The following is a 26,788-nucleotide window of genomic DNA, read 5'->3' on the forward strand; positions in this document are numbered from 1 at the left end:
ATTCATCAAGATGATATAATGAGCTGGGTGTGGTGGCTCCTGCTTGTAATCCCAGTAGCTAGGAAGGCTAAGGCAGGAGGATCATGAGTTCAAAGCCAGCCTCAGCAACTTAGTGAGGCCCTAGGAAACTAAGCAAGACTCTGTCTCTACATAAAATATACAAAAGGGCTGGGGATATAAGCGCCCCCTTGGTTTAATTCCTAGTACCAAAAAAGTGGGGGATATAATGGCCTTAAGTGTATATACACCTAAAAAAAAAGCTTCAAAAATATATGAAGCCCAAACTGATATAACTAAAAAGCACCAAAATAAATAAATATTCATTTAAGTATTTAAAATAAATTTAAAAGAATTTGAGCCAGGCATGGTGGGACACACCTATAATCCCAGCTACTGAAGAAGTTGAGGGTGGGAGATTGCACATTTGAGGCCCATTTGGGCAATCAAGTGAAATACTGTCTCAAAATAAAATATTAAAACTCTTATCAACTTCAACTCACTCAGCAATTGACAGAGCAAGTAGAAAATCAGTAGGAATATAGATGATGTAAACAACACTCTTAACCAACCTGACCTAGTTGATAATGTAGAATACAAATTCTTTATGAATTGCATATTAAACATTTACTAAGATACATCATATGCTGGACCATAAAAATTTTAATAACCATAAAAGTTCTGAAATCATGCAAAGTATGTTCTCTGAGCACAATAAAAATAAATTAAGTCAGGCACAGTGGTGTAAGCCTGTAATCCCAGTGGCTCAGGAGGCTGAGGCAGGAGGATTGCAAGTTCAAAGCCAGCCTCAGCAAAAAGCGAGGTATTAAGCAATTCAGTGAGACCCTGTCTCTAAATATAATACAAAATAGGGCTGGGGATGTGGCTCAGTGGTCAAGTGCCCCTGAGTTGTATCCCCAGCACCAAAATAAATAAATGAATGAATAAATAAATAAATATTTAAGTATTTAAAGTAAATTTAAAAGAATTTGAGCCAGGCATGGTGGGATACACCTATAATCCCAGCTACTGAAGAAGTTGAGGGTGGGAGATTGCATGTTTGAGGCCCATTTGGGCAATCAAGTGAGATACTGTCTCAAAATAAAATATAAAAAGGGCTGGTAGGGCTGTGAATGTGGCTCAAGTGGTAGTGCACTTGCCTGGCATGAGTGTGGCCCGGGTTCGATCCTCAGCACCACATACAAAGAAAGACGTTGTGTCTGCCGAAAACTAAAATATAAATATTTAAAAAATTCTCTCTCTCTCTCTCTCTCTCTCTCTCTCTCTCTCTCTCTCTCTCTCTCTCTCTCCCTCCCTCCCTCCCTCCCTCCCTCCCTCCCTCTTTAAAGAAAAAAGGGCTGGGAATATACCTCAGTGGTAATATGTCTACCTAGTATGTGCAGGGCCCTGGGTTCAAACCCAAGTACAACAGAAACAAAAAGGGAAAATCCTCAAATACTTGGAAATTATTTTAAAAACCCTATACTTCTAAATAACTCAACAGTCAAAGAAGTAAATATTTTACATCAAATGAAAATGAGAACAATGTACCAAAATTTGTGAGATGCAGTTAAAGCACTACTTAGATGGAAACTTACAGCTTAAAATGCTTATATTAGAAAAGAAAAAAAGGTTTAAAATCAATGGACTAAGTTTCTATCATAAGAAAGTAGAAAACTAAAATAATAAAAAAATCCACAACATAAGCAGAAAGAAGGAAATAACAAAAACTACGAACAGAAATAAAGAAATAGAAAAAATGAAGTCAAGGATACTAAAAGCTGTTTCTTTTTAAAAAATAACTTCAATAAAGTTGATAAACCTTAGCCAAAATAATCAAGGAAAAAGAAAGAAATCACTAATATCAGGAATGAGAGAATTAATGTCACTGCAGGTTCTATAAACATTTTAAAACAACAATAAGGGAATATTTTGAGCAAATGGGCAAATTCTTTTTTAAATTTTTTAAAATTTTTATTTTTTTAGTTATTGGCGGACACAACATCTTTGTTTGTATGTGGTGCTGAGGATCGAACCCGGGCCGCCCCGCATGCGCTACCGCTTAAGCCACATCCCCAGCCCTGGGCAAATTCTTTGAAAGACAAATTATCAATATGAAATCAAGAAGTGATAGTAAATCTGAATAGTCATATAACCATTAAAGAAATCAAATTCATAAATAAAAAAACTTCCCTCAAAGAAAACCCAGCTCAAATGTTTTCATTGATGAATTCTATCAAACATTTCAGTAAGAATGGCAATTATCAAGAATACAAGCAATAATAAGTGTTGGTGAAAATGTGGGGGAAAAGGGACACTCAAATATTGCTTGTGGGACTGCAAATTGGTACAACCACTATGGAAAGCAGCATGGAGATTCCTCAGAAAACTTGGAATAGAACCCCCACTTCACCCAGTTATCCCACTCTTCAGTATATACCCAAAGGACTTAAAATCAGCATACTACAGTGATGCAGCCACATCAATGTTTTCAGCAGCTCAATTCACAACAGCTAAGCTATGGAACCAACCTAAGTGTCCTTCAACAGAAGAATGGATAAAGAAAATATGTATCTATACATAATGGAATATTACTCAGCCATAAAATCGAATGACTTTATGGCTTTTGCTGGTAAATGGCTGGATCTGGAGACTATTATGCTAAGTGAAATAAGCTAAATAATCCCCAAAAAACCAAAGGTTGAATGCTGTCTCTGATATGTGGATGCTAATACACAACAAAAAGAGAGGGAGGGAAAATAGAAGTTCAGTGGATTAGACAAAGGGGAATGAAGGGAAGGGAATAGGAAAGATAGAATGAATCAGAAATAAATTTCCTATGTTCATATATGAATATACAATCAGTGAAATGCCACATCATGTACAGCCACAAGAATGGGATCCTATTTAGAATAAGTTATGCTCCATGTATGTATAATATGTCAAAATGCATTCTATTTTCATGTATATTTTAAGAGAATAAATAAAAAATAAAGATGAAAAAGTGAGAGTAAATCTGAATAGCCATATAATCATTAAGAGATCAAATTAATAATTAAGAAATCAAATTCATGAATAAAATCTTTTCCTCAAAGAAAATTCAGCTCAAATATTTTCATTAATGAATTCTATCAAACATTTCAGGAAGACATAGCATCACTTCTATATACACTCTTTCAAAAAAGAGAAGAGGAAATTATACTTTCTCAGCAATTTGTGTGTGTGTGCTGGGGACTGAACCCAGGACCTCACACATGCTAGGCAAATGCTCTTCCACTGAAGTATACTCCTGGCCCCTTCATAAGTAATTTTACAACTCAACATTGCCTTGATATCAAAACCAGACAAAGACATTCATTACATGAAAAGAAAACAACAGGTCAACATCTCTCATTAACATAGATACAATAACCCTTGACCAAATTTCAGCAAACTGAATCCAATAATATATAAAAAGGATAATACATAATGACAAAGTGGTGTTTATCCCAGGAAAGCGAAGTTATTGTAACATGAAAAAATCAATGCAATTTACTATACTAATAAAGGATACCATTTTAATAACTAAAGAAAAAGCATTTGACAAAATTCAACTCTCATTTATGAGAAAAACAATCTAAGTAAATTAGAAATAGAAGGGGACTTCTATGTAATAAAGGACATTTTTGAAAATATCTATGGCTAACATCATACGTCACAGTGAAAGATTAAATGCCCCCCCCATTACTGGGAACAAGACAAAGATATTCACTTGTCATTACTCAGCCTTGCATTGGTGGTTCCACCTGTGTTCACAACCAGTGCAATAAGGTAAGAAAAACAAATAAAAAGCATAAATATTATACAGGAAGCATTAAAACTCTCTTTATTTACAGATGACATGTTTGTGTATATGAAACATGCAAAGTAATGTACAAGAAAACTTACTAGACCTAATAAGTGAGTTTTGTAATTTTATATTATTCAAGATCAATATAAAAATTTGTATATTCTGGCAACAGTTGGAAACTATTAAGAAATACCATGTACAATAAAATAAAAAGCATAAATTCCTATGGATTAATTGAACAAAATTTGTGCAAAACTTGTTTATTGAAGGGTTTAAATTAAAAATTGAAGTTAAAGAAGACCTAAGTAAATGAAAAGATATAGTAAATTCATTTTAAGGAAATAAGTACTGTTAAGATGTTATTTCTCACAAATCTATATAGAAGATTGCACAACAATGCTTTTGTTAATAATATATACTTTGTATATAAGACTCAATTCATTTAAATGGCTACATATATTAATGAGCTATAGTTTACATAATCAGCTCAACAAAAGCAGTCTGGTTGATGAGCAATTATGTTGGTGCTCAAAAAGTTTCAGATTTCAGAGCATTTTGGATTTTCAGGTTAGAGATGTTCAACATCTATATAAAACTACACTGCCTTATTCTACCCTAGATCATGGGATCTAAATAGTATTATTGGATTACAGAATATTTGTATACATAATAGTTTAAGTGATTGTGCTAATTAGACAGTTACTCGCCTTTTTATGAGTTCATGTAGGTTTCTCTACATTACAGATATCTGGACCAATCATACATGCAGGCTCCATTCTTCTTAGGCTTTCCCAGCTAGGCTTGCACATTTCTTCACACTCTTATTTGATGCCTGACTGGACAGCTTGACTTCCCAACTCCTAGGCTGAGACTAACTTTCTGATCATTTATGTTATGGTATTACCAGTTTTGTATCTCTTGAGGGCTAAGCTTGAAGTCCCATCCCTAATTACTTCTAATATTTGTGCTGGGATTGCCTTCCAACTCCATTCCCTGCATGGAATCTGGTGTTTTCCCATGGATATACCTCTTTTGTAGAACTGGGATACCTCAAGTTTCTTGCGAAGGATAGGAGGTTGCTTCTATAGTTAAACTGTGTTCCCAGAGAAAGACTAGTTTGTCACTATTTGCGGATGACATGATTCTATACCTAGAAGACCGTCTACAAAAAAACTACTAGAACTAATAAATGAATTCAGCAAAGTGGCAGGATATAAAATCAACACCCATAAATCAAAGGCATTTCTGTATATCAGCGACAAAACTTCTGAAATGGAAATGAGGAAAAACACTCCATTCACAATATCCTCAAAAAAAAAATAAATAAAATACTTGGGAATCAACCTAATAAAAGAGGTGAAAGATTTATACAATGAAAACTACAAAACCCTAAAAACAGAAGTAGAAGAAGATCTAGAAGATGGAAAAATATACACTGTTCATGGATAGGCAGAACTAACATCATCAAAATGGCAATATTACCAAAAGTTCTCTATAGGTTTAATGCAATGCCAATTAAAATCCCAACGGCATTTCTTGTAGAAATAGATAAAGCAATCATGAAATTCATATGGAAAAATAAAAGACCCAGAATAGCAAAAGCAATTCTAAGCAGGAAGCGTGAATCAGGCGGTATAGCGATACCAGATTTCAAACTATATTACAGAGCAACAGTGACAAAAACAGCATGGTACTGGTACCAAAACAGGCGGGTGGACCAATGGTACAGAACAGAGGACACAGAGACTAATCCACAAAGCTACAACTATCTTATATTTGATAAAGGAGCTAAAAGCATGCAATGGAGGAAGGATAGCATCTTCAACAAATGGTGTTGGGAAAACTGGAAATCCATATGCAACAAAATGAAACTGAATCCCCTCCTCTCGCCATGCACAAAAGTTAACTCAAAGTGGATCAAGGAGCTAGATATCAAATCAGAGACTCTGAGTCTGATAGAGGAAAATGTTGGCTCCGATCTACATATTGTGGGGTCGGGCTCCAAATTCCTTAATAGGACACCCATAGCACAAGAGTTAATAACAAGAATCAACAAATGGGACTTACTTAAACTGAAAAGTTTTTTCTCAGCAAGAGAAACAATAAGAGAGGTAAATAGGGAGCCTACATCATGGGAACAAATTTTTACTCCTCACACTTCAGATAGAGCCCTAATATCCAGAGTATACAAAGAACTCAAAAAATTAAACAATAAGAAAATAAATAAACCAATCAACAAATGGGCCAAGGACCTGAACAGACACTTCTCAGAGGAGGACATACAATCAATCAATAAGTACATGAAAAAATGCTCACCATCTCTAGCAGTCAGAGAAATGCAAATCAAAACCACTCTAAGATACCATCTCACTCCAGTAAGATTGGCAGCCATTATGAAGTCAAACAACAACAAGTGCTGGCGAGGATGTGGGGGAAAGGGTACTCTTGTAAATTGCTGGTGGGACTGCAAATTGGTGAGGCCAATTTGGAAAGCAGTATGGAGATTCCTGGGAAAGCTGGGAATGGAACCAACATTTGACCCAGCTATTGCCCTTCTCAGACTATTCCCTGAAGACCTTAAAAGAGCGTACTACAGGGATACTGCCACATCGATGTTCATAGCATCACAATTCACAATTGCTAGACTGTGGAACCAACCCAGATGCCCTTCAATAGATGAATGGATAAAAAAAAATGTGGCATCTATACACAATGGAGTATTACGCAGCACTAAAAAAATGACAAAATCATGGAATTTGCAGGGAAAATGGATGGCACTAGAGCAGATTATGCTTAGTGAAGCTAGCCAATCCCTAAAAAACAAATACCAAATGTCTTCTTTGATATAATGACAACAACTAAGAACAGAGCAGGGAGGAAGAGCAGGAAGAAAAGATCAACATTAAACAGATACATTAGGTGGGAGGGAAAGGGAGAGAAAAGGGAAATTGCATGGTAATAGAGGGAGACCCTCATTTTTATACAAAATTACATATAAGAGGTTGTGAGGGGAACGGGAAAATAAACAAGGAGAGAAATGAATTACAGTAGATGGGGTAGAGAGAGAAGATGGGAGGGGAGGGGAGGGGGGATAGTAGAGGATAGGAAAGGTAGCAGAATACAACAGTCACTAATATGGCATAATGTAAAAATGTGGATGTGTAACCGACGTGATTCTGCAATCTGCATTTGGGGTAAAAATTGGGAGTTCATAACCCACTTGAATCTAATGTATGAAATATGATATGTCAAGAGCTTTGTAATGTTTTGAACAACCAATAAAAAAAAGATAAATATGAAGAAAGACTAGTTTGTGCTTCCAATTCTTCCATCTTAAAAATAGAAATTTTTTGTGGTTGTGGTATCATGTGCCTATAATCCCAAAGACTCAGGAGGCTGAGGCAGGAGTACAGTGAGTTCAAGACAAGTCTGGACAATGTAACAAGATCCTGTCCCAAAATGAAAAGAGCTGGGAATGTGGCTCAGGAGTAGAGGACCTCTGGGTTGAATTCCCAGTAAAATACATGTGAGCGCACACACACACACACACACACACACACACACACACACTCAGATCTAGGAATTTCTCATTATGAATGTTGACACATACTATTCAAATACCCATTTCCTTATTGTCCATTCAATGAATGAACACCAACTAATAGGGTGCTTATTCTTCTAAATTCAGAGAGGGATGCAGACAACCAAAACCCAGATGGCTAAAAGAATGCATAAGTATCCCTAATCTGAAAATATGAACTTTGAAATGCTCCAAAATCCATAGGTTTTTGGTGCTGATCTGAAGCCACAAGGGAAAATTCCATTGTTCAATTTGTTTTTTGTTTTTCTTAAACATTTATTTTTCAATTGTAGTTGTACACAATACCTTTATTTTATTTATTTATTTTTATGTGGTGCTGAGGATAGAACCCAGGGCCTCGCTCATGGTAGGTAAACGTTCTACTGCTGAGCCACAACCCCAGCACCCCTCAATTTATTTATACACAAAATAACTAAAAATATTGTGTTGGTTGAGTGTTGTGGCATACATCTATAATTCCATTGACTCAGGAGGCTAAGGCAGGAGGATGGCAAGTTCAAGGCCAGGCCAGTCTCAGTGTCTTAGTCTCAGCAATTTTGTGAGACCCTGTCTCAAGATAAAAATAAATAAATAAAAAGGATTGGGGGAAGTAGCTCAGTGGTAAAGCAACCTGTTTTAATCTCCAGTACCAATATCTTATATACACACATATGTGATATATATATGTGTGTGTGTGTGTGTGTGTGTGTGTGTGTGTGTGTGTGTGTATTATAAAGTTATTTTCAGGCTGTTTATATTGTATGTATGAAGTATAAATGAATTTGGTGTTTAGAATTTTGTTATATCCCTAGTATATGCAATTATTATTATGTATATACAATTGTTCCAAAACTTTGAAAAAACATCTGAAATATGTAATGTTTTGGAATTGAGCATTTTGGATAAGGGGTACACAAGTCTAAGGACTCTAAATGTTATAGGAGTATACGTGAACCTCCTAACAGGTCACCATTTTCCAATCCCTCCACTTTGTACTCTGCCTCCTAACTTTTTACTAAGCTGGCTTTCTAAAAGCCAAAGTTCATCTGTTTTCATAGAAAAAAAAGTATAAGCTCATTAGTGCAGCATTCAAGGCTCTTCATAATCTGACTCCAATTTCCATTCAAGCCTTAATTCTTCCTACTTTCTCATATACCCTTTGTTCTATACATTACAAACTTCTCAGTGTTCCTTTTTAACCTCTGTTCCCTCTATATAGAATACTTTCTCCAATAGCAAACTCCTAATAAGTCTTTAAGATTCAGTTCAAAGTTTTGTTGAAACATTCCCCCTATGTTTCTTATCTGACCTGGATTTGAGCACACTGCTCTGTTGCCTTTATTAGTCTTTTATCTTGACAGGTATTGGCCTTTCTATGGGTTCATGTCACATTTGGGCCAATATAAGAGATACCTGGACCAATCATAGAGGCAGGCACCATTCCTCTTAGGCTTTCCCAGCTAGGCTTGCACTCTTCTTCATGCTCCTATTTGATGCTTGACTGGCCAGCATCCTTATCTTGTTAGTCTCTGCATCTCTGAATCTAGATCTGAATAAGAGCTGGCAAGTAATGGGGACCCAATGAACATTTGTTAAATGAATGAAGGAATAACTGAATGTAAGTAAAGAACTCAAAGAAAGAAATTTGGCAGACTTAGGTAAGGGTTTTTGAAGGGCACAGGGCTTGAAGCCGGAGCTAGAAAAACAGAGAAATGGGGAAAGGGTATTTGGAGGACGAGGATTGTTATCCTAGGAGATGGAAGACAAAAGCCCAAGACTGAGAGCAAAGACAGTGAGTGAGGAGATCAGCCAGGCTACTGCTGACTGCTGCAATATCTTGACCTTGTCACTAGATTTCTCAAGTACATTTTCAGCTCCTAGAAGGCAGGGTATTTGGTATACTCCTTTGTACTTCCTTTATGTTTGATGTACATCTCCACAGTTACTAATCCTACTATCTTATGGTTTTTATTGTGCTTGGTATTACAATTATCGGTGCATTGGCCTGTCTCCCTACACTTGTACCAGTTTCCCTCCCTAGCTGCTTGAGGCAGGGGGACAAGATCTTACTGTCTTTGCATCTTCCAAGTCACCTAGCATAGTTCCTGGCACACAATGGTTGCACAGCAAATATTTTTTGATCTACCATTTGTAAATCTGATTTCAGAGGACCACAAGGATATTTGTGTGCAACTGTGTATTGTGACACAAAACTTATATATGCCTTCATACTGTATAGTCTATTTTTGGCAATTTTCATTAAAATGTTATCTTATTGTACCTGGAAGACTGTCATTTCAATTTTCTTCTTTGTTCCTTCTTGGATGACTCACATCTCTTATGCCAGAAGGATATGACAGAAGGGATTCACAAAGGGTTTGGGCAAATTTGTGAATGACATAGTCATAAACGTCTGAGTGTAAGAAGCGTGGATCATGCATACGGGAAGGAGATAACTTTTTCAAAGTGTATTTTCAAAGTGTCTATTAGGTGCCAGTAACTGTGTCTCAGGCACTTGACACACATTACATCTCATTTAATCTTGCAGAATAATTCCATATAAAGACAGAACATCTCTATCTGTAAGGCCAAACCCATATCTGTTCAAGCACAAAGCTTCTCCAAGTACCAGAGGTAATATTTGTGTTTATTAAAATTTTATCAATCTTTTAACAGATGAATCTTTAGATTTGCTTTTGCTTCCTAGGAACAGAACACTCACTCTCAATTCAGACTTATACAGCTTAAAACTACTTTCTGACATAACTTGATCAGTTTTTAAAGTCCCAGTGCTTTAAATTACAATGCAATCTGAGATATTCCCATAGCAATAACAGCAATTACATTTGTTCACAGCACTTACCTTTATATTTCATTAAGTTTCCAAATACTGAATAAAGGTAAGTCAAGTCAAGAAAAGAGACTTCTATTAACCCTGACACCAGCAAATTGTCTCAAATTATAGCATGCCTTCTATTTGTATTCTAGACATATTGAATGGGTTTTCTGAGACACATATTTATACCTCACCTATGGTTAGAAGAAAATTGGAAGGAAATTAGTTTAAGTTGTTTCTAATTTTTTAAAAAAATAATAGTAACTTTAAAAAAAACGTAATGCTCCTGAGTATACAGCTGTTGCATCTGGCAGAAATCCTAACATTATAACCAAAGCACCATCCCTCATCCTTGGGAAATAGCTTGAGAAGGTGGGGCTGCATGTGTTAGTTTGGTATTTAAAGTCACACAGTCTAAGGTCTGTAGCTACATCCTGATCTGTGATAACATGCTTCCTGCCAGGGGTGGGGTGCAGTGGGAATAGAAGAGGTGCACCTTTGGATTATCAATACATGCACAGGTTCCAGACAGCTTTTCATTACCTTGTTTTGGGAAAATTATAACAGACACCTTTGCTTTGTGAAGTCCATTTCATATGACTAAAGGAAATAGAAAGGGCTCAAATGGTCCATTTCACATTTTGTATGATCCTGCCCCAATCTCTGTATGCCACTAGTAGCTGGAAACAACAGACCTGATTTTGTTAGTGATTATGTGTTTCTTGAATTTTACATTAATTGAGAGACCAGAATTACCACCAAGGAACATATGCTACATACCACCTATGACACTTCTAAAAAATAAATGAAAACCTAGCTTTCACATTTAAAGACTTGTCCCTTCCTTTTTGAGGCTAGGGGATGAAAATATGCACATCTTCCAAAGAGTTCTTTGTGCGAACAGGTGACCCCTTCCCACAGTCTCTGTAATTAATTGAGAAATTAAAGTTGGTTGGCCTTTGAGATCTTTTGTAAAAAAAAGGCAGAAGGTCTTGGATATTTTGGAACAAGAGTCCACTATTCTGCCAAGACAGTGTGTTATTGTTATTGAAGTGTCTCTCAACAAAACGGTATTGAGTGGTGAGGACGTGATTTTGATTAGGTGGAATGACTCAGCTCTTCCCCTTAAAGAAGAGAGGACTTGTCAGAGCCTTACTTACCTCATGATCTGGGATCTCAGAGGATAGTGTTTTCCCTAGGATGACCCCGGTCAAGTATGTCCAGCAACGAGCCGTGTTGGCAAGGTTGTAGCCTCCTGTCTCCATCAAGAATTGTGAAGTTAGGAAAGAATAGTCACAAAACAGCAGGAAAGGGAAGAGGGTAAGGAAGGAAAGAAAAATGTTTTAATAAAGGGGCTCAAAAGACTTGCAGAATTTCACCTAAAAATTTTTATACGATAACTGTAAACCACCTAGTGGGCAGACTTTGGGGGACCAGTCAGATCATGCACAGTGTAGAACTGGGAATTCCAAGAACAAGAAAGATTATATCTCCCAACAAATAAGAACCTGAAGAATCCAAGTTCCTCCACTCCATCAAGAGACATTGGCAAGACTGAGATCCCTAGAGGTGACCTACACAATGAGAAGGTTTCTGTGATGGATTTTGCAACAATTCTATAAAATAACTGTTGGATGTGATCTGTATTTTAAAGCTATTGGCAGATCTCACCCTAAAACCATCCAGGAAAGAGAAAAGGAAAGTGCTGACAGAAACAGACTTCCTTCTTTTAATATCAGCATTCCTTTTCACCACAAAACACAAGCCTGGTGGCAGAGATCAAAGAGAGTGAGATGAGAAAGGGACTGTTGATTGACGCTCTGACCCATCTCGTCAGGTCCTGTCACAGTCACCCAGCAGCCATATTACACTGGCTAATAATCAGCATATTTTTGTGCTGAATAGATGTGCTCTGCCATGCAAGCATTAGAACATTGGCCTTTAGCTAAATTCCAAGAGCATAAGGGTAAAATGGAATGATTGCCTAACCCCAATGTAGCCTAAAGGAAATAGAATCTGGTCTATTTTAGGTAGGGTGACCACATAAATTATCGTCCAAAATGATATACTTTTAAGAGCAAAAGAGGACACTATTAAATCATTATACTGAAATAATATGTATAAACTGGGACATATGGTCACCCTTTTCTTAAGCCTTTCTACCATTTGAAAGGGCTGAGATGCTGGGTCTTCTGGAGTGTGTCATTTGGGCCTCAACAGAGTCCACTGAAGTTTGAGGATGTGGCTCTTTCTATGAATTGTCTATGTGCTAATAATAACTGAAGCCAGGTGTGGTGGTGCATGCTGGTAATCTCAACTACTTGGGATGTTGAGGCAGGAAGATTGCAAGTTCAAGGCCAACCTCAGCAACTTAGTGAGACCCTGTCTCAAAATAAAAAATAAAATGAGCTTGGATATAGTTCAGTGGTAAAGCACCCCTAGGTTTCTTTCTTTTTTTTAGAGAGAGAGAATTTTTAATACTTATTTTGGTTTTCGGCGGACACAACATCTTTGTTTGTATGTGGTGCTGAGGATCGAACCCGGGCCGCATGCATGCCAGGCGAGCGTGCTACCGCTTGAGCCACATCTCCAGCCCCCCTAGGTTCTTAAAAAAAGTACCCTAGGTACTTTAAAAAAAGTCCAAGAGTTTCAGTTCAAGATTATGGGTATTACTTTTAAAAAGCATTGACATAGAAAAAAATCAAATTTATAAAATATTTATTTGGTGTGGTTATTTAATTTTAAAAAAGAGTCACTATAAGCTTTGCTTAAGTAGTAAGATGTCTCTGATATACATATAGTATGATGTAATTTGCAAAGATTCCATTTATGCACAGGCATTCTCAGGAAAACACGTATTACATAAGAAAAAATTATACTTACATATTCAAAAGCCCAAACTGTGGGCTGAAAAAGCAAAAGGGCTTTAGAGAATGCTAATAGTGAAGGCTGTAGCCTCAGACAAAAATTCCTCACAGATGTATGTTGTAGAAAGGTCTTTTATTCTCCCTTGTTGTACCTGTATCATAATCACCATTCTTAGTGCCGTCAAGGAAAGTAATATATCATGCAGGGCTTATCAATTTTATCTTTTTCTTGAGTTGAAGTTAATATATTTCTTGCCAGCTTTTCATAAGAGGGTGTCTCTTGTAAGCACCTTTAATTTTGATCCCTCTCAGGTTTCAGGCTGCCAAAGGACCCAGTTTGTATACTTGTGTTGAATGCTTACTCATATACATAAGGCCTCAGGATTTCCCCTAATTTTTTTTAATAAAAGGTTGACCTCCCCCCGCAAAAAAAACAAGTATTAGCTCCTCCATTATATATATTTTAAGCTCAATCTGTATGACCATTTATTTTAGCACATCACTCTATTTATCCAGTGAAATAATGATTGTGCCAGGTAGGTAGATGGAAGATGCAAGGCATCCTCAAAGATGCAAAAGCTTTCTTTCTCAAATGTATAAATGCTTCTATTGATATTTATATTACTATTTATATTACTTCTGGTTAAGTAATATAAATATCAGTACATGTGAAAGACAAGAATGCCTAAGAGATTCTGGATGTCTCAATTTTGCTTCATTATAACAAAATCTTGGTTTTTTTTTCCAGTACTGGGGATTGAACTCAGGACCTTACACATGGTAGGCAAGCACTCTGCCACCAAGCCACATCCCCAATCCCCAAACTATATTTTTTTGGGGGGAGAGAGTCATTCTTGAATACAGCTTAGATAATTAATACACATGTTTAATACTGATATATGAGTTAGAATTTCAGCAGTATGTTTCCAAAAGATGTTACTAGAACAGAGAATTAAAGACAAAGATGGATCAAAGTCAACACTCTCTTTTTATGATCTATAATAATGTGCATGTTTTCCTTCTTCTCCTTCTCCTTCTTTTGTTTGGTGTTTGTGGTACTGGGTGTGGATGGATCCAGGTCCTTGCACATGCTAGGCAAGTTCTCTACCATTAAGCTATACCCTCAGCTCCTGATGCAGGTTTAACCAAAGGACATTTACTTCAGGAATTAAAACAGACTCCATTGTGACAAGGAGTCAATGCACAGGTCAAGCGAGGAGGAGTGTGTCAGAGTATTTCCTTATGCTGAACTGTGGAGGTGGCAGAGTTCATTGACTCCAGCTTTGGGGACATAGGCAGGTTGATATCCTATTTAAGAAGGCTAAATTTTCTTTCTGTGCCAATAGACAAAATGTGGGGGAAGGCAACAGATTCTCATAGTGACCTTCCTTTGGACTCACCTCCTCCTAAAATGAGTGTTGCCAGTTGCCACTGAAGGATGTATTTGAGACACTTGCCAATTCCCACTGGAGTCATGTTAAAGGAGCACATGGGATCCCCAGCTATTGTATCAGCTCCCAGCTGTAAGACCACTGCTTTGGGATTAAAGGCTTGGTACACCTCCTTTAGTACACTGTAGAAAAAAGATATAAAATATTAGAAGACTATAGATGAGGCTAGTGGGGTGGTGTGGCGAGTTGGACTCATAGTCTACTCAGCTAACAATTAAGGAAAAAGAAACATAACCTGTCAATTTCATTGAAATTTCTACCTAAACAGGGTGAATCAGAGTACATGTGAATCACTTTTTTCTTAAAATCTGACTTACAAAACAAACAAACAAACAAACAAACAAACAACAAACAAAAACTCTACCTCCTATTTGTTCACCAAGGAACAAAGTTGCCCTTCTGTTTTAGAACTAACTTTCTGGAAATATTCATATTAATCTCACTTCAATAGTCATAGCACACAGTATATACATTTATTTCATTTTAAAGTCTGGAGAAATAAAACATATACATTGAATAGTTATTAAGGATTCTTTCTGGTAATTTAAGACAGCAATCCCACTTGGAGTTGATCACCTAATTCTTAATGGGAGCTGGGGGCGAGAAGTATAAGCTTTGAAAGCCTAGATGGTATCACTTACTTTTTATTATGCAAAAGGACTTGAGGGTAATGAAATGCAGTCCTCCCCAATGCATATGTAACCAGGGTATTATAAAGAAGGGAACTGCAACAACTGATCTAAAATTATAAATCTGAAAGCACCCTAAAAGAACAAGTTGCTGTGGGCAATACTAAGTATAATTTTGGGTAGAATTATTCAATGCTGTAGAATCAACCTAATTGCTTTTGTCAACAGTGAGAAGCCTTATAGATGAAAAGGAAGATGTCAATGTGACAGGTGACCTTAGTCAGGCTTCCAATATAATCATTAATTGAACACTGACAATGTCCAGAATGCATTCCTAGGAGTCATAAGGTCCTTGCTCTCAAGGGGCTTACAATCTACTTTCCAGACAAAACATATACCAGTCCTCAAGGGCCTGAGAAACTCTTACAGAGATGTATAAACAAGTGCAAATTAACATACTTCAGAGTTGAGAAAATACAGAGTCAAAAAGTGATCAAAAATGTTGAGGTCAATGACCCTCTCATAATCAACATGTCAAATCACACCAGTGCAGAAAACCCAGAAAAATCCCAGATCCTTCTGAAACAGCAAAAGGAATTCAGGGATATAAAATGCCGTCTTCCCCAATTCATATGTACCCAGGGCATTGAAGCTATTGACTAGGGTTCAGCCACAGAGGCAGTCGTTGACTCAAAGCACTGTTTTGTTTTGATTTCTCATCCTCATAGACAAATATTGAGTGATGGTAGAGATTATAAGAATATTATAAAAATTATGACATATGATCCTTAATACAAGGATACTTGGGCTTATTCTCTCTTTCATGTGCTTATCTCCTGGGTGCAGAGGGAAGATAAGCTACCTGAATAGTTTAGACGACATTTATTGAACATCTACACGTACAGAGCACCCTATTAGCTGCTTCTGGGAGACACAGAGGAAGGCGTGATGTCTGTTCTAAAAAGGTTTTCAGCCAAGGCGGGAGAGGGGGAGGCAAGCAAGACTATGATTCTTTTCATTCATTCTTTTCCTCACTTAATGAGGATCCACTATGTGCCCAGCATGTAACTGTACCAGATGCTGCAGGAATCAAGATGAATCTGGCACATATACCTTTGTATAGCCCAGGATAAAGGGGAAGACACAGACTGTGGCAATAAAAAATTAAAACAAAAGGATAAATGAAGCATCGGAGGTGGCACAGAGGAGAGAGTACTCAACTTTTCCAGAGAAAGCTAGAAAAGGCTCTGCAGAGGTAACTCTTGACTTAGGTCCAAAAAGATGAGAAGTACTACAATGAGCCAACTCTTGAGATGGCTAGAATGAAACAGAGCGATAACAACAATTCCTGGTGGGGCTGTGGAAAAAGTAGATCACACTGTCTTGCTGGTGGGAATGTAAAATGGTATAGCCACTCTGGAAAATAGTTTAGCAGTTCCTGTCAAAACTAAAAATAGACTTGCCATATGAGCCGGCAATTGCACTCTTGGGCAATTTATTCCAGAGAAGTTAAGGTTTATTTTCATGTAGGAACTCGTACACGAATGTGCATAGCATCTTTACTTGTAATAGCCCCCAATTGGAAAGACTCAGATGTACTTCAATAGATGAATGGTTAAACAAACTGGTTCATCCATACCAGAGGAATATTGCTTATCAATCAGAAGAAACAAACTATTGATACACACACAAATAAAATGGATGAATTTAAAGGTAATTATGCTGGGTGAATAAGGTCAATCTCAAAAGAATATACACTGCAAAATTCCACTTACATAATATTGTAAAATAGTAACTTAGAGAGATGGGGATCAGATTAGTGGATAGCAGGGGTTAGGGATGAGGTGCAGCATGAGACCTTGTGGTGATGGTACAGTTTTGTATCTTGATTGTAGTAGAGGTTATGTCAGGCTACATATGTGAAAATATCACATAGAAAGACACACACACACACACACACACACACACACACACATCAACTAGTGAAATCTGAATACAATCTATGGGTTGTACCAAAATCAACTTCTTGATTTTGGTGCTATTCTATAATTTTGCAAGATGTCAACATTTGAGGAAGCTGGAGGAAGAGTACATGGGACTTTCTTGTACATTTCTTTGCAACCTCGTGAATTTGTGATTATTTTCATATATATACATATGAAATATATATAAATTATGTATATAATTTAAAATATATGTATTTTAAATTTGGTACTGGGCATTAAACCCAGGGGTGCTTAACCACTGAGCTATATTCCAAGACCTTTTAATTTTTATTTTGAGCAGGGTCTCACTAAGTTTTTGAGACTGGCCTTGAACTTGCAATTCTCTTGTCTCAAACTCTCAATTTCCTGGGACTAAGGTCTATGCCAATTTGCCTGACTTCTCTAGTGAATTTTTTTTTTTAAGCAAAGGAGGGGTGGGGTTGTGGCTCAGTGGTAGAGCACTTGCCTAGCACATGTGAGGCACTGGGTTTGATCCTCAGCACCACATAAAATAAATAAATAAAAGTATTGTGTCCATCTATAACAAAAAATTTTAAAAAACAAAGAAGAGCTGGGGGTGGGGGTTGTACAGATCAGTGGTAGAGTGTTTGCCTAGTATTTACAAGGTCCTCAGTTCCATCCCCAGAAACTGTCTGAAAAGAAAGAAAGAAAGAAAGAAAGAAAGAAAGAAAGAAGAAAAGAAAAAAAACTGGAGAAGTTTGTAGGCACTACTTTGGGTGAACTTAGTGGACTAGGAGATAGGGATGGTTGTGGGAGTTAATGGCAGGGGATGAGGTTCAGAGAAGTGTATGTGCAGAAACATGCAGGCAGGGAGGAAACAGGGAGTGAAGGATGAAGCTAATAGTAAATGTGAGCAGGTAGGTATTATAAGTTTGTATTTTTATCTAAAGGGTATGAAATGTCTCAAATATTGTGTGTGTGTGTGTGTGTGTGTGTGTGTGTGTGTAGACGTAGGTGCATGCATGCATGTGCACCCCTTTGCGTGTTGGGGCATGATCAGATTTCCATTTTAAAGATACTTGAGCTCTAGGGTAGGGTACACTGAAGGTTGGTCAGGGTTTTTGCAAACATCCAGGTGGATGGATAGACAGGAAGAGATGGATTGGGGAGATAAACTTCCATGATAAAATTAATAGAATCATACAGAGTGACACATGAGAAAAGAATATACCTATGATGTTTATGACTGTTTGGTAATTAGGAGAGAGGAAAGGATAAAGGAAGGGAGGTGTTTCAGGAAAGTCGTTTTAATTATAGCTAGGAAAGGAAAATGAGTCCTCAAGGAGTTCTGATGAAGCAGGCTCTAGATGGGTAGAGAAAAGGGTAATTAGAAGCTTAGGAAAAGCTAGGGCACTTTGTATATAATAGAAAATTCAAAGCAACTGGTAGTGAGGACAGCTTACAGAGGGCTGGGTGGTGGACAATCATAAATTCAAGACGGCTGTTTTCATTTGATTTGACAATCAAATGGAAACCCCTGGAGAAGTATAAGTACTGATGTTGCTGAAAAATTATAATTAGGAACTCTGACTTTTTGCTATTGCATGTAAGGCCAGAGAGAAAATTTGGAAGCAGAGGAATTGGCAAAAAGACTACTGAAGCATTCTAGGCATGAGAACAACAGGAAGCAAGGCAAGGTAAATATAGAAAAAAATTGAGAAGGCTAGGTGACAAGGGAGGGAGGAGAGTCAAAGGAGAAAACACACCGTGCCCCTTTTCTCCAGAAATGCCAGGAGAGGAAGAGAGAAATTGCCACTTTCAAATCCAGTATTCCTCTTGCTCATCAATCATTCCTCTTTTGAAGTCAATGTCATTTGCTTATACTATTCAAATACTATCAGAGTTCTTATCTATAGACCCACAATGTATTCTTCCGGCTCCCTTGAGGATTTCAGCACCTGGTTCATAATTTTTTTTTTCTCTCTCTCTCTCCTTGTCATGGTTCTCTGCAATTCAGTATTCATTTACTCACTAAAACTTTGATTCCAGCACCTGCAGTTCTCTATGCTGTGGACTAGAGATACAGAAATAAGCCAGATCCAAGGACCTTATGGTCCAGTAGGGGAAGAAAACAGGAAAATCATCAATTATGATAAGTGCTACAATATTCATTCACTCATTCATTGATCCATTCACCCAAAAAATGTTAGTTGATTGGCTACTATATACCAAGCACTAGGTTGAAAAATGGGTTTACTCTATTGAATGAAAGTGACCTTTTCTTTCTCCAGGGACTATCCTAATTCTCTGACATCACAGTTTCTTCACCTTTCCAATAATAGTGATGTCCAACTGCACTCCACTTCAATTATTCCCAAGCATGGCCACACTTCAGGGCCCAATAAGGAAACATTTGGAATTGCTTTACTTCTAAGGCCCTGGACTCTGAAATACTTTCTCTGCTTACAGTTTTTATCTTTTCATGTCTCCTATTGCACTTGCTCTTTATTCTCATAATAACTCCCATTCCCTAGTCTTTCCCTGTTTTTCAAGTTCATTAGCCTATTTTAATTTTTTGGTAGTACTGGGGATTGAACCTAGGGCCTTGCAAATGCTAGGTAAGTGGTCTGCTACTGAGTTACAACCCCAGCTCTTTTTATTATGACAGGGTCTTGTTAAGTTGCCCAGGCTGGCTGGAAACTTGGGATCCTCCTGCCTCAGCCTCTAGAGTAGCTATGCTTAGCCTTTTGAGCAATTGCCAGGTGATTTCCATAGCAGCTGTACCATTTTAAATTCCCAACAACAATGTTTGAGTTTTCAAATTTCTCTTTGTCCTCACCAACACTTATTTTCTGTTTTGAATTATTTATAGTTGTTCTGGTGGATGTGAAGTGGTATCATCCTGGTTCCCTGGGAATTGAACCCAGGGCCTCCTATGTGTTAGTCAAGTGCTTTACCACTGAGCTACACTCCCTATATTCATTGTAGTCTTGATTTGTATTCTCCTGATGACTGAAGAAGTTGAATATAATTTCTTGTGCTTATTAGTCATCTTCATGTCTTCCTTAGAGCAGTATCTGTTTCAGTCATTTGCCCATTTTTAAACTGGGTTGTTTTAAATATTGAGTTGTAAGAATTCTTAATATATTCTAGATACAAGTATATTAAAAAATCTTTGATTTGCAAAGTTTTGTCCCATTCTGTGGGTTATCTTTGCACATTCTTTTTTAAATATTTTTTTTCAGCTGTAGATGGACACAATACCTTTATTTTATTTGCTTATTTTTATGTGGTGCCAGAGATCAAGCCCCGTGTCTCACACATGCTAGGCAAGCTCTCTACTATTGAGCCACAATCCCAGTCCCGCCTTACAGACTTGGTAATGTCCTTTGAAGCACAAAAATTTTCAATTTTAACAAAGTCCATTTTACTTATTTTTTCTTTTGTTGCTTGATTTTGGTATCATATTTAAGAAACTATCACCTAATCCAAAGTCAAGAAAATTTACATCTATTTTTTTCTAAGAGTTTAATAGTTTTTAACTCATTTATATCATTGATCTAAGTTAACTTTTGTATAAGGACCTAGCATTCTTTTGCATGCTGAAATCCAGTTGTCCCAGAGACATTTGTTTAAAAGATTGTCTTTTGCCCCACTGAATGATCATGGCCCATTTGTATAAAATCAGTTGTAAATGTTGGGATTTATTTCTGGTCTCTGAACTCTGATCTATATGTCTGTCTTATGCCAGCACCATACTGTTTTGAATACTGTAGCTTTGTAGTAAGTTTTGAAGTTAGCAAGTGTGAGTTTTCCAACTCTGTCCTTCCTTTTCAAGATTGTTTAGCTATTCTAGATTGAATTTCTATATACATTTTAGGATCAGCCTGTCAATTTGTGCAGAGAAGCCAGCTGTGATTTACAGCTCCATTCCAACCAGGCCAAGTCTGTCATCTGACTTCTTCTAGCTACTACCTCTGTTAATGATATCCATCCTTTCAGTCACTCATGTTCAAAACTTTTCAGCCTGTTTTAGTCAGCTTTTTTTTTTTTCTGCTGTGACTAAAAGACCTGACCAGAACAACTATGGAGGAGGAAAAGTTTATTTGAGGGCTCACAGTTTCAGAGGTCTCAATCCATAGACAGCAGGCTCCATTTCTTGGGGCTTGAGGTGAGGCAGAATATCATGGTAGAAGAGTGTGGCAGAGGGAAGCAGATCACATGATGATCAGAATAGAGAGAAGGAGAGGGAGAGAGGGAGAAGAAGAGAGGGAGAGGGAGAGAGGGAGAGGGTGAGAGAGAGAGGGGGAGGGAGAGAGAGAGACTCCACTCTCCAGATACTAAACACATACCCTGTAGCCACGCCCCCAATGAACTACTTCCTCCAGCCACACCCCACCTGCCTCCAGTCACCACTCAGTTAATCCCATCAGGAATTAATTAACTGATTAGGTCAAGGCTATAACTCAATCATTTCTCCTCCAAACCTTCTTGTATTGTCTCACATGTGAGCTTTTGGGGGACACCACATCTAAACCATAACATAGCCCTTTATGATTCCTCCCTTTCCTGGAGTCCTCTTCAATTACCAGTCTTTCTCATGTTTCTCTCCCATTCTCTCCTCTCCACTCCCACTGCAGTGCTCAAATCTAGCCTTTATAAGCTTCTTTGTAGATTACACCAATAGCTTCCTAATTAGTTTCCCTGCCTCAAGTCTCTTCCTTCTCCCATCCATCACACACACTACCATCAAATTAATCTTCCTTAAGAATAGTTTTGATCAAGTCACTTCCGTACTCAAAATACTTCATGTCCCTCCATTGTCTTTAGATATCACTTAAAATTCTTCAGCTATGATCCAAAATCCTTCATGATCTGACTCTGGCCTCATTTTAAACCTTATTTTAAAAAAATAATTCCTTAACCCACATTATTCTATAGGCAAACTGAACTCTCCATTGTTCACTCACCTTGCCATTTTTTTTTACAAGTAGGCCTTCTGTCATACTTATGACAGAATGTCACCTTTCTAAGAGTCTATTATAGCCATTCTTCAAAGGGTAGCTCAAATTCCTCTCTTCTATGAAAGAAAATGATAATAATAGCAGCTAACACTTACTGAGCACTTCATTCAAAGCAGAGCACTGTTCCATGTTACTTTATATGTACCAGCACATTTAACCCTCATAACATAAGATAGGTATTATCATTAATCCTATTTTACAGATGGGGAAACTGCAGCACCAAAAGGTTAAGAAATCTATAGAGCAAGCTGGGTGTGGCACCTCCTGCCTGTAATCCCAGTGGCTCAGGAGGCTGATGCAGGAGGATCACAAGTTCAAAGCCAGCCTCAGTCACTTAGCAAGGCCCTAACCAGCTTAGCAAGACCCTGTCTCAAAATAAAAAAGAATAAAAAATGGGCTGAGATGTGGCTCAGTGATTAAGCACCCCTGGGTTCAATCCCTAGTGCCAAAAAAGAAAAGAAATCTGTACAGCATTACATGGCTATTAAGTGTCAGAGCTGCAGCCTGGCACCAGAGTTCATGCTCTAAACCACTGCAAATCTACCTGCTTCCCTGACTTCGTGAGTTACTGTGCATAAGGTCCTTTGCCAGCCACTTCACCCATATTATTTCACAAAACAGCAGCCACTAGTGTCATTATTTTTTTTCAGTGTTAATCTCAAGCAAGCTCTGATCTTATTTATTATTCCCTCATTCTGAAATCTTCACTGGCTTCCCACATGCTTACAAAATATGGCACAAACTTTCATGGCTTAGAATTCCAGCTCCTCCATGAGGTGGTTCCCACCCACTTTCCCAATCTTTGCAACTTCTCCCTCTCATGCACTTTACAATCCAGCCAAACTAAACCACTGCTATTCTTTGTACATATCTTAGACTCTCCTGACTTTGATCTTACCACACCCTCTGTGTAGAACATCCTTCCCTACAATTTCTGTGTATTCAAACTTGACCCAGATTTTATAAACGTGCATACACATTCACATATTTCATAAAGATATCATAATTAGGTACCCTTTAGAACCCAGATAAAATGTTACCTCCTCAATTAAGCCTTTTTCTGAAGTTTTTACTCCCTTTGAATGCCCACAACATCCTAAATCTTATGGTTCTTATAACTTTCAATGTTTCATTTTATTAAAATGTATGTGAATATGAAAATCAATCGCTAAATCTGTCTATCATTTTAAAATTTCCACCAACTTCCTTGAGGGTAGAATCAGTACTTTATACATAGTAGGCATTCAATAAATAGTCATTAAGTGAATAAATGAATGAAATACCACTCCAGATTGCTTCTGGGAAAGTTTCCCTAACCATTGTTGACAGTACTTTTTGTTATATTGCAAATCATTAATTTTAGGTTTTGTGAAAGCATAGAATCTCTTCCCCACAAAGGAGGGGGGGGGAGGACAAGCATCTCATTACACTACATTAGTTAAACTTCCCCATAAACACACAAGACATTCATTTGAAATGCAGTTTTCTTGATGAGAAACCTGATCCCTCAGTCTTCAGCAGTCTGGTTTTCCTGGGAGGCTATGCAAATGAGGAAGAGAAGCCAGGCAGCTGCTCCTTCAGGCCTTAATTTGGGGGAGGGGGGATGGTGACTGAGGAGGATTAGAGCCAGGGGTGATGACATTCATGATGCTTTTAGGTAAGAGCAAAACACCAAACAAAATTGTGGAGATATTCTCTTTTCTTCTAGTCCAGCAGGGTGGACCACAGCTTTTGCTGTGTGCTCTTGAGATCATTCACTGGTGCCATTTTCCCCTCTAATACCAAGGGATAGATGTACGTGCGTGTGTGTGTGTGTGTGTGTGTGTGTGTGTGTGTGTGTGTTTTAAAAATTAATCATTTAAATCCTAAACTGGGTGCGGTGGCACAAGCCTGTAATCCCAGCAATTGAGGCTGAGGCAGGGGGAATCCCAAGTTTGAGGCTAGCCTCAGCAAATTAGCAAAAGCCTATTTCAAATTTTTAGAAAAGGGCACAATGGATATAGCTGAGTGGCAGAGCATCCCTGGCTTCAATCCCCAATATATATATAAAAAAAATCCTAAAAGACTCATCCCAGGACACTAGGATTCCAGAGTGACATTTACAGCAGACTTAATCAGTGCTGCTGGTGGAGGGATGTCAATCCTAACTTTTTTCTCTGTCCAGACCTCTGATGCTGGGAGCAGGTCCCCTCTTCTCACTTTCTAGCTTGCATTCCAGCAAGGGCCAGCTTTGCATCTTCATGCTTTCCAACAAGCAGTCTTAGCACCCTCTAGAGACTTCCTCAATAGAGATGAAAGAAAGGGGAAACTCAAAAATTGAAAAACCAAGAAGGGTAGGAGGCAGAGGGAGAGCAGAGAGAAATATTTGGTACTAATGTTTTTTGAGCTCCTCATGTAAGCCTGAGAAAAGTAATTGCTGGCAGCAAAACCCCTTCTGAAAATATAACATTTAAATCTATTGCAGCATTCGATGGGATTGGGGGGGGCGGTTAAGGACCCAAAGTATCACTAATCGGTCCCAAATGGGAGCCAGTTAATTTTGCATAGGGATTTTTTCCCCTAAATACCCTCAATCCTATCTCAACTCAGGTACTGCTGACTCATTCTGTAACAACTCAACCTGCCAGGGGACGTAGCATATGGTAAATGCCTCAGTGATTCCTGAATATCTATTACAAATGATTCTGGGAGGCAGAGAATTGGAGGGGGGCTCCCTGCAGTGAGGATGATGTGTCATTTCATCGGGGCCATGGGTGACTCTTGAACATATCCAGAAGACATTTCATTTCCTATAAGTTCCTTTTTCTGCTTTTAGCATCAGACAAGCTAAACTGGTTTTTGCCAACGTCTAAAATAAAGCACCCAAACATATACAATAAAAAAAAAATACCTTCAACCCCCAAACCCACTCACCCGCCAACCATCAAACAACCCTGCATCCCTTTTGTTGTTTGACTTTTCAGGATGTAATCTCTTAACATTTTAAAGGGACATCTTTTCTCTCATTGCTGAGTCCATTATATAGAAACATAGATTCAAATTGGCATCTCTTTAGAACATGCCTTGTAGTAAGTAGTTCTACTCATCAATTATATGTCACCTTGGCAACAGAAAGGGCTGCACGCTATTTTTAGCGAATTATTACTTATCTCTTGCTATACCTCTTAGAAGTAAACCATTCTCATTCACACAAGGGAAAGTGAGTCATCCTGAATTAAAGAACCTTACCAGTGGCCTGGAGTGAATCGTCAGAGCTAGAATTAGAACACTAATTCTAATTCGAATCCAATGCTATCGTCACTAAATCCCAATGCTCTTTGGCTCTTTTCATTTTGAAAGGCTAGAGGCCCCAGCAAGCAGAGTGTATATTATCTGGGCAGGGGGTGGGGTGGGCGGAGAGGCAGGCTGGTCTGAGAGCTAAGCTAACAAACAGAACAAAATGGAAGAAGACTCAAAGAATAGGAGTCTTAAGGCTAGCTGTGCTAATGGCCCTTTGTGTGATCTGGGGTGGGTCATTTCATTGGTCTGCAACCACCAGGGCGGCCCAAGGTGCAGATTACATTCAGCTTTGTATCATGTCATTGAGTTTATGTCTCATCAGTCTCTCTTTGTGACCTCCACAGCACCCAGCTCTGAGGGAATACTGGCCATGGAGTCAGACAAACTTGGATCCAGGGTTTACACGGTACCTTGAAAAAATCACTTCACTTTTCTGAACCTCAGTTTCCTTCTCTATCAAACAAGAATAACATTCCCCCCATGGGGTTATTGTGAGTATTAAATGATATAGCATTTGTGAAAATCTTCTCCCAGAACCAGGCACATGGTAAGCACTCCATAACGTCGACTGAATAAATGAATGGCCTTAAGTCAGGCCCTTGGAGTGCTATGTTAATTCTTTCAGCCCACTAGGATACTGTTGAGTTCAGCACAGCACACCACAGCAGTGACTTCCTGAATAGTACTCTAATGGTCCCCAAAGGCACAGAGAAATTTCATAGTGTCACCGCCCGGTTATACCTGTTCTGGGAATACAGTAATTCATTTTCCAGTGCTGCCAATCTAATACCTTTCACCAAACACAAAATTCACTTTAAGAAGGGGCAAAAACACAAATGCCTTTCTGTTACATAGAAGTTGGAAGAATATATTATTAAAATTGAAACCGACTTCTCTGATTTCTTAGGCAAAAAATCAGATTGGAAGCCAAACAGCTATTTGGCCTTTGCAGACCCTGGATAGTGATGCCCTTGGGGGAAAGGGGAGAGCTGGAGTCATTCCAAACCGTAGTTACAACATTTGTGTGTATATTTACTGCTTGTGCTTATGCTCTCTGCACTTAGTTTTTACTCTCTGAAGCCTTGAAGAATTCACAATTTACCTAGAGCACAGTTTAATACATGTGAGTAGAAATATAGGCCTATATCTCTGTTTCTCATTTCCTAATCATATTTTCTCCCCTCCCTATATAACTGATACTTCTTCTTTTTCAATTCAATTGTTCTGCTTTTCAAGCATAGGTGGACAATCATGATTTGTTAACAATACACATGCCCCTGGCCCTTCCCTCACCCTTCTTTACCCAGGAGGGCCTCCCTAAGATTCAAAGCCGAAATCCTGCCATATAGT

At 38.1% G+C, this 26,788-nt stretch overlaps 1 protein-coding gene across 4 annotated transcripts in view; it reads right to left on the reverse strand.

The window, feature by feature from the left end:
* Hdac8 (histone deacetylase 8) overlaps positions 1–26,788 on the reverse strand; it is a 226,671-nt gene that overhangs the window by 110,113 nt on the left and 89,770 nt on the right. For 3 of the 4 annotated variants that reach the window (XM_040281892.2, XM_005339995.4, XM_021719923.3), the window contains exons 8-9: positions 14,510–14,682; positions 11,403–11,497 (exon numbers count right to left, since the gene is read on the reverse strand). The exons of the other annotated variant lie outside the window; for it this stretch is intronic. In XM_040281892.2, coding sequence (XP_040137826.1) covers positions 11,403–11,497; positions 14,510–14,682 — 268 coding nt within the window. The remainder of the gene's footprint in view (positions 1–11,402; positions 11,498–14,509; positions 14,683–26,788) is intronic. 4 annotated transcript variants of the gene reach the window in all.

This window comes from Ictidomys tridecemlineatus, chromosome X, assembly GCF_052094955.1.
Source record: "Ictidomys tridecemlineatus isolate mIctTri1 chromosome X, mIctTri1.hap1, whole genome shotgun sequence".
Taxonomy (NCBI): Eukaryota; Metazoa; Chordata; class Mammalia; order Rodentia; family Sciuridae; genus Ictidomys; species Ictidomys tridecemlineatus.